Raw genomic sequence first — 15,410 nt, forward strand, 5'->3', positions numbered from 1 at the left:
AAGTTAGTGAAGCTGATGTGATTTAGAATTGGAGGGTGTAGCGAAACACACTTGCATAAACACACCGAAACATACATACTTTCTATGCATATCCTTACCATGCCTTACCATATTGATACACGCAACCATTAATGTTCTAATAGCTTCTTCCATTGTGATTTCTTCCATATGGTTCCGACTGATATTCTGCTCGGAGCAAAGGTACTTAAACTGACACAAACACACGCACGCACATACACACACATGGATTAACACACACACACGCAAACACGATCTTAGGCAGCCCTTCTGTGCTACATTAACGACAAGCCTCATTTCGCCACAAAGAGAAGCCACTGGGTAAAATACACTGGGACAACTCATTAAACCTTTCACACATGCACACACGTACGCCCAACTATGCACACGCATGCATGCATTTTATTTTTTATTATTATTATTTTTTTTTTTACACAACTCTGCCCCGTGACCACTTCCATCATTGTAGCAGGCGATATACCAGTAGGCTACCCGCTGAGAAATGATCGCCCTTTTGATGTCAAAAAATCTGTTGTCTGTGTGTGTGTGTGTTGGTGCATGTGTTTGTGTGTGTGTTCTCTTTGGATGGCCACCTTGCCTTGGTGGAGAACCTTGTTTGATCCAGTGAACCTGAGATGAATGAACCTTGATGCCATCCTTTTAGGGCCACCCTTTGTGAAAAGGTTCTAGATAAAAGCATAACACGAAAGACCTCAAAGCAGAAGTGGCGGAGGATGATGATTCACAACGGCTGCAACAGGGGATGTTCATCATGAATTCCATGCTATTGGATCCAAGTCATCCACTACTAAGGACGGTGTTGTGGCTACAGGTTGTCTTGGTGCCTTCCAGCAAGAGAACTATACACTTTGTATCCCTGTCAAAGCCCTGTGGCGATCAGGAAGGGATGGCGGAGCAGGAACGTGAAGTCTGGGATTCAATAGCCACAACTTGGCACACAGGCGATAGGTGTCAGACTCAGTCATGAAGCTCTTGGACTGAGACAAAAATAGCTTTTTGTGTCTGGACTATACTGCGTTCGGCGGGATCAACACCAAGCAGTCAAAAACAAAATCCAAGCATACAGATAGGTCATGAATCCACACTGTGGGTTTTGCCTTTAACATCTCCCTCATCAACCACCATAAGCTCACTGTGGGCATCACCGAATGCCTAATGATGCCTAATGACCGTGCGTCTAATGCTTGGAAGCCATCAGAAGGCCCCAGTTATTAGTGCTTATGCCCCACTGGCTCGGGATGAAGTAAAAGAGGCCTTACAACCTGACAAAACTCTTCAACTCCTTCTTGGAGACTTATATGTCAGAGTTTTTGGTTGCAGCTGCTGAGCAATTGCTTGACACATACCGGTAATCACCAGCACACTTTTCCGCCCACAGAAAAAAACTGCGGCACCTTATTGAGTTCATCATTGTCCGTCCCAAAAGCCGCTATGATGTGTTCTGCACAAGAGCGATGACCAGTGCATATGAATGCAGGACTTAAACCGCTTAATTCGTCCTATATATTTGCTAAAAGCAGAAAAGGCAGAGAAGAAAAGATAGATCCACACAAACCTTTGAGCTATTAGTTAATACCACCTATCAACAGGCTACCCTTGGTTTCACCTTGCCAACCAGTTTCCTAGTGACATTGAGAAAGACTACCATTATAAAGTCCTGCAAAGGCATCCTTGGTCACAAAATATAGAAACATCATGACTCACATGATGAGTACACTGAAATCCAGGGGCTCATTGACATCAATTGGCAAACTTTTATCATCTAGCAAAATGACATCAATTCCGAAGTTAAAAAAGCAGCTCATTGCCAACTTGAAAGCAACTATCCAATCACAAGTTATGAAAACATCAGAAACCTGGACCACATATGGAAGGTATTTGAAAACACTTGAGGCTCTTACATTCACAGAGATACTGTACTTCAGAAAAATACTCAAGATCCTGTGGGAGGATCGCTGCATGTCTGGTACCTCGCTCATCACCATTACCCATCATCAGCTCAGATGGACTGGTCGTGTGATCTGCATGCCTGAGTCTCGCCTCCTCAACATGGCAAAGGATACTGTGCTCCTGGAGACCAAAAGAAGAGGTGCAAAGACATGGTAAAAGCAAAGATGTGCGACACAGACCTTGCACGCAAACAGACTTGGATTTCAAAGCACGAAACAGGATGTCCTGAAGAAAATTCAGAAAGGTTATGCAGAAAAAATGGTTATTTTAGTAGTGTAAGGCAGGGAGGTGAAGAGCAATGTTAGAACAATCAGAGAAGGACAAAAACACTCAAAGTTAGGAGCTGTGAGGATGGAGAGGGAGAAGCTCGGCTGAGGGATAATTGATGCGTCGGAACTCCTGCTGGCTACATGTCAGCTGCCCTGGACTCTCAGGGCCGATTTAACCCCAGATTTACAGGGAATCTCAGACATCCTTATTAGGAGAAAGTGATGAAAAGTTACATGATCTGGGGACCTCACCTTCACATTGCACGTTCGTCTCTCTAATTTCCATTGTGGTATTGTGCTGGTTTAATATTTTGGTGAAACGTTTACAGAAAAAGTGCATCGAAACAAGTGCAAAGACTTGGCTTGAGTGTACAAGCCTGCAGGCACAGGTCAGTGCTCCTCCCCTAAAACAAAATGCCTGTTATCTGCTTTATTTTGTTTGTAAGGTTGCTAACCAATGAATTTGGCTTGACGGCACTGAGATGAGTCATATTCTCTAAATATGCATAGAATGTTTGAACCCCACTAATAAAAGCACTTGTAAAGGGTCACATTTGCCGACTATATTTAGTGTGCAACTTTATCACCACTAACTGCTAAATGTAGCGAACTCTACTAAAATAGGCCCCGTACCATCATAAATATGACATTCCTGATAAAAGCTTTACTGTTTCATCATCTGACGGTGCCGCTCATGAAACTAACGCACAGGAGTTTAATTTGTGTCATCAGGTATTTTTTCTTACCTAATTTTGTGATGAAACTTTGCGTTTTAGTGTGGGCCCATTTGGGTCGTATAAGCTGGCTCATCAGCACCGCTTTACCCGAGACACTGATGAGGATGAAGTTGGTAATATTAATGCGGTGGAAAGGCCAGGATGTAGTACAATCAGTGTGTATATTGAAGCTTTTCAACAAGTTGTATGCCATGTGTATGAGTTCAGCGAAGTGCCTTCAACCAAAACGTTCCATGTTTGGTGGCTAAAAATAATCAGATTTGCAATGAACAGGCCTTCTGACCTTGATCCACAGCTTTGAACCATCTCTGCTATTCGTGTGGGTCATGTACATGATGCTCGGCTGACCCTAGCAGCTGCCCCTCGCCCACTCAATTAACTTCTATAGCTCAAACCCAGTGAGGTCGCAACCTTTTCTGTTTCTCCTTCATTTCCCATCCAGCTTGCTGTGTCAGCCTTTCAAAAATGGTGAGAAAAAAGCATGGGGACAGTGCGGGTGCAGCAGCACCTCAGTGGGATGAGAAAATGCAATCGATGGGGTAAGTACAGGATACAGCTCAATGTGTCTGTAAGAATAAGGCGATTTTGCTGGACAAGTGGGTGGATCACCCATCGACCCAGAATTGTGAAGTCTTTATCCGGAACCTGGAGATAACCAGCAGTGATCGGAACTGCAACCTCTCCTTCATCTAGTTATGAAACCAACAAACATCCATCAATCCATTTTCCATACCACTTATCCTCACGAAAGTCGCGGGCGTACTGGCGCCTATCTCGGGTAACTCTGGCCTAGAGGCGGGGTGCACCCTGGATTGGTTGCCAGCCAATTGCAAGGCACAATCAACCTACCATGCATGCTTTTGGGACGTGGGAGCAAACCATAGTAGGTGGAGAAAACCCATGCAGGCATGGGGAGGACATGCAAACTCCACACAGGCGAGGCCGGATTTGAACCCAGGGCCGCAGAACTGTGAGGCAGATGTGCTAACCAGTCGTTCACCGTGGCGCCGCATCATCAAATAATCACGTCATAATTGTTAGCTGTAGCTGAAGAGGGGTGGATTTTGAACGAGAGTCCTCAGAATTGTGAGGCAAATGTACTAACCAGACATCCATCGTGCCACCAATCAACAAACAAAAACGCAAAAGAAAATTCGAAACAAACTTGTGGAGTTAATTGTTTAAATGCTCATTGAGCTTAAGTGTGTGTTTTTGTGTATGTGTGTGGATATGCATGCATGTGTGTGTTTGGTTGACTGATATTGGCTTTTGAGGGTTGTTTTCCCCTCACTTTTCACCTCTCCTGGATCGTTGATCCCCAAGCGAACACACACACACCAGAAAGTCGGATCCCATAACAGATGAATACACGTTTGTTCACCTTTCTCACACACACACACACACACACACACCTAAACACGCACACACACACACGCACGCACGCACAGACACATACACACACACCTAAACACGCACACACACACACTCTTTCATTGATCGGACCCATTTTATATCCTTTCTCAGACTTTCGTTGTAGCAACTCTCAAATCATCCCCTCTAATAACTCATCAGCGTGCGTGGTCAGCAATTCTCCTTTATCACTGTAGCTTAGGTCCCCTTGCCGCTATTCTGGGTCCACCTTGAGTACCCACAGCAATATGGAGGATCACCAAGTGAAGGAAGGGCAGTGCACTAATCTTTGCGGAGTAAACGATCTATAAAGCAATATAGGACTTTATGAGCTATGGGTGTTGTTTGGAAGCAGAGCAAGTTCAACAGTCTATCCACCTTTTTTTTTTCCCTCATTCGGATTCTTTTTTCAGAATGTCTTACTCACAATGTATAAAGAATATTAAGCTGATCATGGTGAAAATATTGCAACAAACCTGTTTAGTCTATAAAATGACATTGTGGTAGTCAAGGCCACAAACATACTCCTGCATTATATTAGAGTTCATTTGTGTCTTTTTGTCTCCAGTTTGTCCAGGTACAGAGAACAAGCTGAGCACCCTTTCAGACCTGGACCAGCAATACCGCACCCTGAAGAAGCTCTACGAAAACTGTGAAGTTGTCATGGGCAACCTGGAGATAACCAGCATTGATCGGAACCGCAACCTCTCCTTCCTCAAGGTATGAAATGAACTGTTGATTATGAGTACTACGTTGCTTATGAGTACTATGGTGAGACAGACAAAATCAACATGGGGCATAAAAACCGGGAAAAGCGACTCATAGGAGTGTTTCAGAACAATTTCCAGAGCTCTCAACTATGATGGCTTAGATATTTTAAGTGTTTCAAGGTAAGTTTACGTTGTGCCAGGTTTGCTGTGTACAAGATCTAAAAATGGCAAACACCCACAAATAATCACTTGTACAACTGCGTATTAACACATAAATCACAGTAAAGTGGAAAATGTGTTTAGCTGCTGTCTACCTCATAATAACCTCATTCATTCATTCATCTTCCGTGCCGCTTATCCTGTAATCACCTCCACATCCCATATATCCATTTAGATAAATGGTCATTGGAAAATACCTTATGACTGAATGTTCATATCAGTAAGCCTGTTCATCACTGGAACCTTTACCATGAAAACCTGCAGCAAGAGAAACTCCCATCCATCCATTTTCTGTACCGCTTCTCCTCACTCGGGTCGCGGGCGTGTTGGAGCCTATCCCCGCTATCTTTGGGCGGGAGGCGGGGTACACCCTGAACTGGTTGCCAGCCAATCACAGGGCACATCATTTCCTAAAAAGAATATTCAGTGACTCTTAAAATTAATCGCTTATGGATGATGTGGCTGGGGAGAGGGAAGTCTGGGCGTCCCTGCTAAAGCTACTGCCCCCGCGACCCGACCTCGGATAAGCGGTAGAAAATGGATGGATGATGTGAAGGGTATTTTTTTTTGAATTGCTAATTTTGTGTTTTTTATTTAAATTGTTTGATTTTTTTGTTTTGTCTTTATACCTTTTATATCACTGTGTCAATTTTGCCAATTACATTTAGGAAATCGTATATTGCTACACATTTCATTTGATACTGTACTATATTGGTCTCCCTTAGTGTAGGTATACTTGATGTACAGAGGAATTATATTATAAATGCCACCAAAAAGCGTGAGCATTATTTTTACATTACAGGCACCAAGGGAGATTTGCAATATCTGAGACCTTGGGGATAAAAAAAAGAATTAAAAATGATGATAATATTCCCAGTGGGGGTTTGGGAAGACTGGAAAAACGACACAATCATATCAAACGTAGACCTGCCAGCCAATTCCCACTACTTTTTTTGACTGAACCATGATCATGAGCCATAAAATTCTTTTTCGTCCCTGACAACACATGCTGCTTTTGTTCATCCAGTTCTGGCATTCCGCAGGAGTTTCAGTGCAGTATTCAGATGTTTTGCAAAGATGATGCATATATCTTCACATGATTCTGGAGTGTACAGATGTTGTTTGAAGACGAAGGTTTGGTATGAGCTAAAGCCAGAGTAGCACCTCAACTCAGGAGTTGTATGAGTGTTTTTTTGACATTTTGTCAGCAATCAATTCACGTACGGCCACTACATGGTGGCACCGAACTTCCCAACAAACAACAGCTTGGCAGACACTGAACACTTCTTCAAATACGAGGCCAAGTTCTTGCTTCAAGCTGTTTATTGCCACTGCCAGTAAAACAGAGAACTGTAACCATACCACATAGCTTTCGCTTATGAAAGACCGCCAGCTTAATGATAACGCTCAAGGAAAACTGCCATAGACGGGCTAAAGAATCTTGCATCAATGTTGCAGTAGTTATCAACCATAAATGTGCTCTGCGAAAAACGTCTAATGTTACTGCAGCTTTGTCTTTCTCGTGTTCCACCATTAAACCTGCGTGTATTGTACAGTATGTATCTAATAGACTTCCCCCTGGTGGACATGGCATGCACACTAGGAGCAAAACAATCTCAAGTTCAAATGGTAAGGCCCCTGTTGTTTCAACACCATGGACAGAGGCACCGTGTGTGTGTGATTCACAAGCCTCAGCACCATGGACAGATAAATGTGTGCGCCATCCACTTCGTGCTGTTTAATGAAGTGCGTGCAGTCTAATTACTGGGCCAGCGCTATAAAATGAACACCATAAACAGTCCCATTAGGCTCAGCATCATTAGGGAAACAATTAGACATCTGGGGATTGTTAAGTGGATGTGAGGGAGGTCAGGTCTCTGGAGTTTAGGTGGTTACTATAGGAACTGTTTGTCGCAGCGAGACCCCACCATGACTTTAATACCACAGTTTGATGCTGAACTGTTTTTATTATTAATAAGTTCTCATTTATTCAAACAATCTGATTTTAACCAACCAGTTCAGGGTGTACCCCACCTCCTGCCCGAAGATAGCTGGGATAGGCTCCAGCACTCCCGCGACCCTTGTGAGGATAAGTGGCTCAGAAAATGCATGGAGGGATGATTTTAACTTATTAGGTGACCTATTGATCTTTAGTCATAATTGAGTTACTATAGTTTATAAATTAGTTAGCTGGTTGGTTGGTTAGTTCAGGAGATGGTGAATTATTATTTTTTTTTTTTGTGGTCCATGTACGGAAGTTGCAACCCACTGTGAAATGCAATTTATCTCCTGCAGTGTGAACATAGCCTTACTTGCAGAGGCTTATTACTAAAACCAGTACAATGTTTATAGAGAAGGCCAGGGATCTTCAATTAAAATTCGGAGCGGTCTGGTTGCAAGGGATTTCTCAGGGCAAAGGTCTGGACATTCAAATTTTTAGATTGGTCCATCAATCCATTCTCTGCACCACTCAATAGCAAAAAGGAGAAGCTTTAGAACTGATAAATATAAGAAATTATTGGCTCCAGTTGCACAAAATCTTTTAAATTGACGCAAATGTCGAGACCTACACGTGGGACCATATTTACTTCCGCAATCATGACGTCCTGGTTTGAGCCTTGTGTGTCACTTCACAGATACACTCTGCTCACAATAAAGTCCCAAACTACATAAATGACAATCCAAATTGGGTATCATCCCCTGCAGTGTGAATGTAGCCTAACACTCAACCAAACATTTTCTTGTAAAACTGAGACGCCTAAAGCTACACTTTTTAAAACTGTACTTCCATGTTTAATATCTTCCCTTATATAGACACAGTCAGTGCATAAACTCATTCAGATGACAATGAGAGGGGGTCTTAAATGAGGGGTTGGTTGGTACAGAAGTTAGTGAGGTGTCAATTTTACTGCAGACAAAAACAGCTGCTGCTCTAAAATTACGGTCGAGATTGTGTGTGTGTGTGTGTGTGTGTTTGGCGGTTGTTGGTTCTGTCACAGTGATGTAGTGATGGAGAGGGTGAGAACGATGGACAGGACAAACGTTGACAGTTAGATAGATGGGATGGCTCAGGGACCACTTCAGGTTCAAAGTGGATCTCTGACTTTCCCATAGTCCCCGTCTACAGATTCATTTTATTGCCCCGTCATTCTGTGAGAGAATACATAAATCTTCCCCAGTAGGTCATCCTGAAGCTTTACTATATGTCTAAAATACATCTTGAGGCACTGTAAAATCAATAGCATACTACATAATATTATAAACATGCAGTGTTTATAATATTATGTTATAAAGACTGCATGTTTATAATGGTATACGATAGCTAAAAAAACAAATGAAAATCAATAATTAAATTGCAGTGTTCACCTGTAGTTCAGCAGACAATACTTTTTTTTTTTTTTTTTTTTTTTTTCTCCCCTCTTCAACCTGATACACTACTATTGAAACCCGTCTGATTTTGCCTCTGGATTATGTTACCACGGTGGCAATTCTATGCCGTCTCTCACTGATTGGGAGTCAATTGTGCTGCCCGCTGAGCTAAAAGCGGCCGCAGTTTCACTACAAACACATTACAATACACCTGGGCCCTTTCAAAATGTGTTCATTGTAATAGCCCCAATACTGATATATCCTAAGGACCAGTACAGTATTGGAAAGCTTACTATGATTGTTTGGGCTATCCTACCGCAGTATAAAAAAAAGCATCATAGGTTAACGGAAAACTCTTAATCACAGAGTTAGTTACAAGTTGAATTTGTTCCACGACCACAGTAAAAACACTCAAAACTCAAAACACTTGTATCATCTTTCCCTATTGAAATGAATGGAAATACCATTAATCCGTTCCAGTCTCCCCAAAAAACAAAGATTTTTTGTAATGTGTTTTGAACAAGGAAAATAGCACTCGATAATCTTGTACTTTATAAAAACACAATAAAATAACATAATAGAATGTAAAAGAATCATCCATCCATCCATTTTCTGTACAGCTTATCCTCACAAGGGTCACGGGCGTGCTGGAGCCTATCCCAGCTATCTTCGGGCGAGAGGCGGGGTACACTTTGAACTGGTTACCAGGCAATCGCAGGGCACATCGAAACAAACAACCATTCGCACTCACATTCACACCTACAGACAATTTAAAGTCTTCAATCAACCTACCACGCATGTTTTTGGAATGTGGGAGGAAACCGGAGTACCCAGAGAAAACCAACGCAGGCACGGGGGGAACATGCAAACTCCACACAGGTGAGGCCGGGATTTGAACCCCTGTCATCAGAACTGTGAGGCAGATGTGCTAACCAATCGTCCGCCGTAAAAGAATCATACAGTTTGTAAATCCTGGTTAGATGCTTCAATTTGATTCATTCTTCTGCTCCTTCTGGTGTGCACACCTTGGCCAACGGGGGCAGTACAATACAGTCATACAGACAAACGAAGAAGAGTGCTGGTTCTTCGTTTGTTTGCAGTCACATTCTCACTATCCTCAGTGGCTCAATAACCTGCAATGTTATTACCGTAATTTCTCGTGGATAATGCACACCCATGTATAATACGCACCCCCAAAGTTGATCTCAAAATTCTGGAAAACCCTTCTACCTATGTATAATGCATTTTTACAATTAATAATTTTGCTTCTACCCATATGATCAAAACATGAAGTATTATCTGTATTTTGTTAGTTTTTTCAAATAATTATTCTGAAGTTAAGGACTTTATTTGAACACGTAATACTTTCTTTTTATTTACTTGCTCTTGTTTTGAAATTCACAGCCCTACTTTTATTTAGTGAATTAGAAAACACACAGTTGTGGTCATATGTTTGATTACCCAGGCAGAATTTGTAAAATGGGTACAATTCTTTAAAGAAAACATGAAGGGCGAAGCAAAACACATTTAATTTTATTTGAATGGGATTCAAATAAAATTTTCAAGCATTTCAGAAAAGCATTATCATCAAACAAGACATAATCATAAAGTATTAATGATGGTTGTTGAGTCATCAGTCATATTTAAAAAAAAAATATATATATATATATATTTCACAAATTCTGCCAGGGTATGTAAACTTATGAGCACAACTGTACATATTATACAGTCATACATACCCCGTCATATTGTAATGAAAGTGTAGGCTACACCTTTTTCATAATCATTAGGTGGCGGTGGCATATTAGGATGAAAGTGTACATCTTTCTCATAACCTCTAGGTGGCGGTTGTATATTAGAATGAAAGTGTACGGCTTTTTCATAACCTCCAGATGGCGGCATACATTTATAAAATGGGAAAGTTTTTTTGTTTTTTTCCCCCCGTACACATGTATAATGCGCACCATTGGCCTTTTAAATTTTTTTAGGGGGGGAAAATTGCATTATACACGATAAATTAAGGTAGTCACTTTTTTCGTTGAGAATAAAGAATATATGCAAGTGAGTATTTTTATATTGTCTGTCTACATGGTTTGCCACACTGTTTGTGTTCAAATATCTGTTGCTTAAAGCAGTGGTCCCCAACCCCCGGTCCGTGAGGCATTTGTTATCGGGCTGCACAGAAAGAATGACCAATTTATATCATTTCCGTTGTATTGTGTTTCTCAAAGAACCAATCATTTCATAAACTGATTCAGTTCATCACGTTGACTGAATAGATTTGTTCTTTTGAACGAAACATTTGCGAACGAAAAAACACTAGCCTGCACATCGGTCACGTGATACGTTACTAAAAATAAGGCCGTACGACGTTAAATAAAAAGAAAGCTTCTTTTAATAAAAAATGTCAGGAGTCCTGCTTAAAATTTTGATTTATCTCAAAAAGTAACACACACCGAGTCCGCTCTGCATAATACTGTATGTGGCGACAGGCTAGCCAACGACATGTGGAGACCAAGCACCCTGGACTAAAAGATAAGCCGTTGGAGTTTTTTGAAAGAAAAAGAGATCAACTGAATACCCTGCTACCATTTCAAACATCCTATCTTTGTGAAGCGGGATTTTCTGCAGTGCCAGTAACGAAGACAAAATTACGGAGCAGACTGGACATAATGAACTAGCCCAGGGCTCACACTGACTCTGCGTTATGGTGAGTTTTTGTATTTAACATTTGTTTTTAAGCCGGTTGTGTTCATAATTTTTTTTATGTATATATACATTTATATATATATTCTTTAGGCAGTTGTTTGGTCATTTGAAATACTCGTGTCATTCTCTTTGTTTAGTTTGATAGTAAACTGGCATTAAACAGCATGTAACCTCTTAACTTTTAAGAAATGCTCCGAATTTACCATCGTGTTGCTTTTTGTGACTTGAGTTGAGTTCACTGCCACAATACAGCGCTCATATCTCAAGTTTGCGCTCTTAAGTCAAAGCTTACAACTGAATGGTGGCTCGTATCTAAAAAAAATCATAAGTTAGGTCACTCATCTCAAGGCACCACTGCACGTGGGTTTTAATAGTTGTCTGAATGCCAGAAGAAATCATAGACAAAACAAATCATCATACTGTATCGTCACATTTTATTCAGAAACGTTGTATGCTATACGGAAATGTAATGTTGCCAATTGACTGTATAAACTTACATGACTAACGCCTCATTGTGAGGCCATTTAAGTTCCCAACTATATTCCTTGCCAATAAAAGATTTAAAAAGACCAAGATCATGTGACTACAGTTACCAATGTTCAAAGGGGATCAACAAGCCTTCGCCTGGTATTACCCTCGATGTTTGTTGGCCAATGGCTCCCTGTCACTCAGAATGACCCATTTTGCCAGAAGTGAATCAGGGAGTTGTGCCAAGTGGCCCCAGTGGCCCCCAAGCAGCTAATGGTGTCACCTATCCTGACAGAATCTTCATTAAAGTTGGATCAATATGGCGGCCACAGCTACAAAGCACAAGGCAGGATGCCAAGGCTGCCTCACAGAGTTCTGGGACCAGGCATGTCCATGAATTACAACAACAAAGTCACACATTCATGCACCATCTCATCCTAACCCCTCTCATGTTGACGTACACATGAACACTAGCTCCAGTGGTGAAGAGAGATGAAGGACACAGCCACTGAAGTGTGGGGGGTACCCCGGATGGACACGACATGCAGGAGCCATGCTTCTTAATCACTCACTTAGCGCACACACGCACCATTCACTGTAAATATTTTTTTCAATAGTCACATCTGGGCACACAGACATATTCAGGGTTTCTTGGGGGGCTGGTGTGGGGTCAGGAGAGTGGGGGTTTCAGTACATCAGTGCTGTTTGCCGGTCTAGACGCCCTGCTCCTCTGCCCAGCCTGCCCCCCAAGATTTGAATGCACTACACACACCTATCTCTGCAGGGCATCGGGTTGTGGGTGGGGGGAGATTTGGCTGCGGGGCAGCAGTGCTTGGCACCCCTGCCCTGTCCCCCATCCATCACGGGCCACTCCAGATTTTAAGGCACCACACCAGTTGTGAGCCACTTATACATGGGGTAGGGGCAGTGACTGCCAGTTGGGGACCTGCCAGTCATAGTAAGAGGGGGGGAGGTGGGTTCTCACTAGGCTCATGGTGGTGCTCCTGGGGCCGGGCTCCTCTGGCCGGATGGCTGCTTGGTGCGGGGGGTCCCCTCTCATGCCCCGTGGCTGCTTTCCGGGTTGGCCCCCTTATCGTTCACTTATCGTCAGGTGCCCCTATCCGTCCTCCTTTCCACCAAACAGGGGACACTGTCTTGCCTTCGGGGCTGGGCAGGGACTGGCTACATTGTGGGGGGGTAGGTGGGGGGGTGTCTCACTCTTCTGGGGGTGGGGGAAGGTGGTGAAGGGGCTTGAGGGGCGGTGTGGGAGTATGTGGGTTGGCTGGGGGGGATGGCGTTGGGTCCCTGCGGCCTCCTCTGGGTGGCCGGGTGTCGGGCCGCCTCAGTGGGACCGTTGGACCACCCTCCAACGGGCCGCTCCTGGGTGGACACATGGGCCCGACCCCGCCTCTCGATTGGGTAGGGTAGGGTCCTCAGCCCCTGCGATGCAGGCACAGACAGCAATTACAGGACACTTCTGACGGTTATTGTGCATGCGAAATGGTGCATGTGTTTGGAGACACACACCCCTGGAACTTATTTGCTAGGTGTGGGGCCACTCACTAATTGCAACAAATAACTTATAACTATGCAAATGTATTGGGTATCCCCTCACTTACACTCTGGTCCTACAGATGTTTCTAATTTACATAGCCACTCCCACTACACTTCAGTTGTATAGCTGGGTCTACGACCCCTGTCCTGTACTTTCCCTCCAGTTCTGTCCTATATTGTCCTGTCCTTCCCTCACAGGGTGAACCACGACTGACCCATACAACACTCGAATCCAATGTGTCTTTGTCAGAGGTGGATAGAGTAGCCAAATATTGTACTCAAGTAAGAGTACTATTACTTTAGAATAATATGACTCAAGTAAAAGTAAAATGTAGTCATCCAAATATTTACTTGAGTAAGAGTAAGAAAGTACTCAATGAAAAAACTAATCAAGACTAACTTGTGAGTAACTTCTGATTTTTATTATTTTACATCAGAGCATGAACATCAAATAAAATAAAATAAATAATAATATATGGGAGTCGACACTCACCTGCCATTACAATTTTTAACTGCCCAAAAACCAACAACACATGCATTGGGCCCTACAGAAACATTATTTGCTTTATTCGCTTAAATAACTTCATGAAGAAGCTGTTTTGCTGAATAGACTTAGTGATTGTGTGTGCATGTGCGACACCATAGGATAGGGCTAATGTTGCCGAAACAACAATAGAAACATCTGTAACTTACCGCAAGGTGTTTTCTCAAAACTTAGAAGTGGGTGAAATATCCAAGTGTGGGCAGTCACAATTTAAGAGCTACATGACAAAACTGTTGTTTTTTGGAGTCTGTAAAGTCAACACAGTCGCACAGCTGTTTTTTTTTCTTCCCCCCCCCCCACAAAATGAGTCATTTTGCTTGGCTCGCAAAGGCTACGTGCGCGGTCATGTGACTGCCTTGTGTAGTCTGATTGGTGAATTGGAGTCAAATGACATAAGTGATCACGTTTGATGAGCACAACGGGCACCCCATGTGGAAGTCGAAGATGGAATCTAAAAATAGACGCGCACACGCGAGAATGGATAAATAAAAGTTGCGAACGGCATGTCGATCATTGTAACGGAGTAAAAGTATCCATCCTTCTTTACATTAATACTCAAGTAAAAGTAAAAAGTACGGTTCCTTTAATGTACTCTGACAAGTACAGTTTATCGAAAATGTTACTTGAGTAAATGTAATGGAGTAAATGTAGCGCGTTACTACCCACCTCTGGTCATTGTACCAGTTATCCATCCATCCATTTTCCGAGCCGCTTCTCCTCACTAGGGTCGCGGGCGTGCTGGAGCCTATCCCAGCTGTCATCGGGCAGGAGGCGGGGTACACCCTGAACTGGTTGCCAGCCAATCGCAGGGCACATCGAAACAAACAACCATTCGCACTCACAGTCATGCCTACGGGCAATTTAGAGTCTCCAATTAATGCATGTTTTTGGGATGTGGGAGGAAACCGGAGTGCCCGGAGAAAACCCACGCAGGCACAGGGAGAACATGCAAACTCCACACAGGCGGGGCCGGGGATTGAACCCGGGTCCTCAGAACTGTGAGGCTGACGCTCTAACCGGTCGCCCACCGTGCCGCCTGTACCAGTTATATAATGCTTTATTTTCCTAATTTTGTTTACAGCTAGTGCTTTGTCTTTTGTCTTCTATTCATATATTATGTAGTTACCTTTTCACTCTGGCCTGTTTTTTTCTGTCACTACCCTTTAAAAACGTTGTTTGACTGAACGACTGTAATTCTCAATCAATATCCATCAGTGTACAAACAAACCACAGTGACAGCTTAAAAAGTCCACTGTGACACAGTAAAACTGTTCCGGCATAAAGAGGGATACAGATCTTCCTTTCTGCTTGACCTAACAGACGAACAGGACAAAAAAAAACAAAAAAAAACAGAGGTGCGCGGGGTGTCGCATGGAGACAGCAACACTTTTCAAATGCCTTATCAGCAGCAACCACCGGGAGAGAGTGACAC

The 15,410-nt window shown here is 42.9% G+C and overlaps 1 protein-coding gene across 8 annotated transcripts in view; it reads left to right on the top strand.

Annotated features, from left to right (window-relative positions):
- The window catches only part of LOC133480110 (receptor tyrosine-protein kinase erbB-4-like), a 235,517-nt gene that overhangs the window by 77,135 nt on the left and 142,972 nt on the right, over positions 1–15,410 (top strand). For all 8 annotated transcript variants that reach the window (XR_009789197.1, XR_009789196.1, XM_061777837.1 and 5 more), the window contains exon 2: positions 4,974–5,125. Coding sequence is in view for 6 of the 8 variants with exons in the window: in XM_061777837.1 (XP_061633821.1) it covers positions 4,974–5,125 (152 nt within the window). In the remaining 2 variants the exon portion in view is untranslated. The remainder of the gene's footprint in view (positions 1–4,973; positions 5,126–15,410) is intronic.

The sequence above is a fragment of the Phyllopteryx taeniolatus genome, chromosome 1 (assembly GCF_024500385.1).
Source record: "Phyllopteryx taeniolatus isolate TA_2022b chromosome 1, UOR_Ptae_1.2, whole genome shotgun sequence".
Classification (NCBI taxonomy): Eukaryota; Metazoa; Chordata; class Actinopteri; order Syngnathiformes; family Syngnathidae; genus Phyllopteryx; species Phyllopteryx taeniolatus.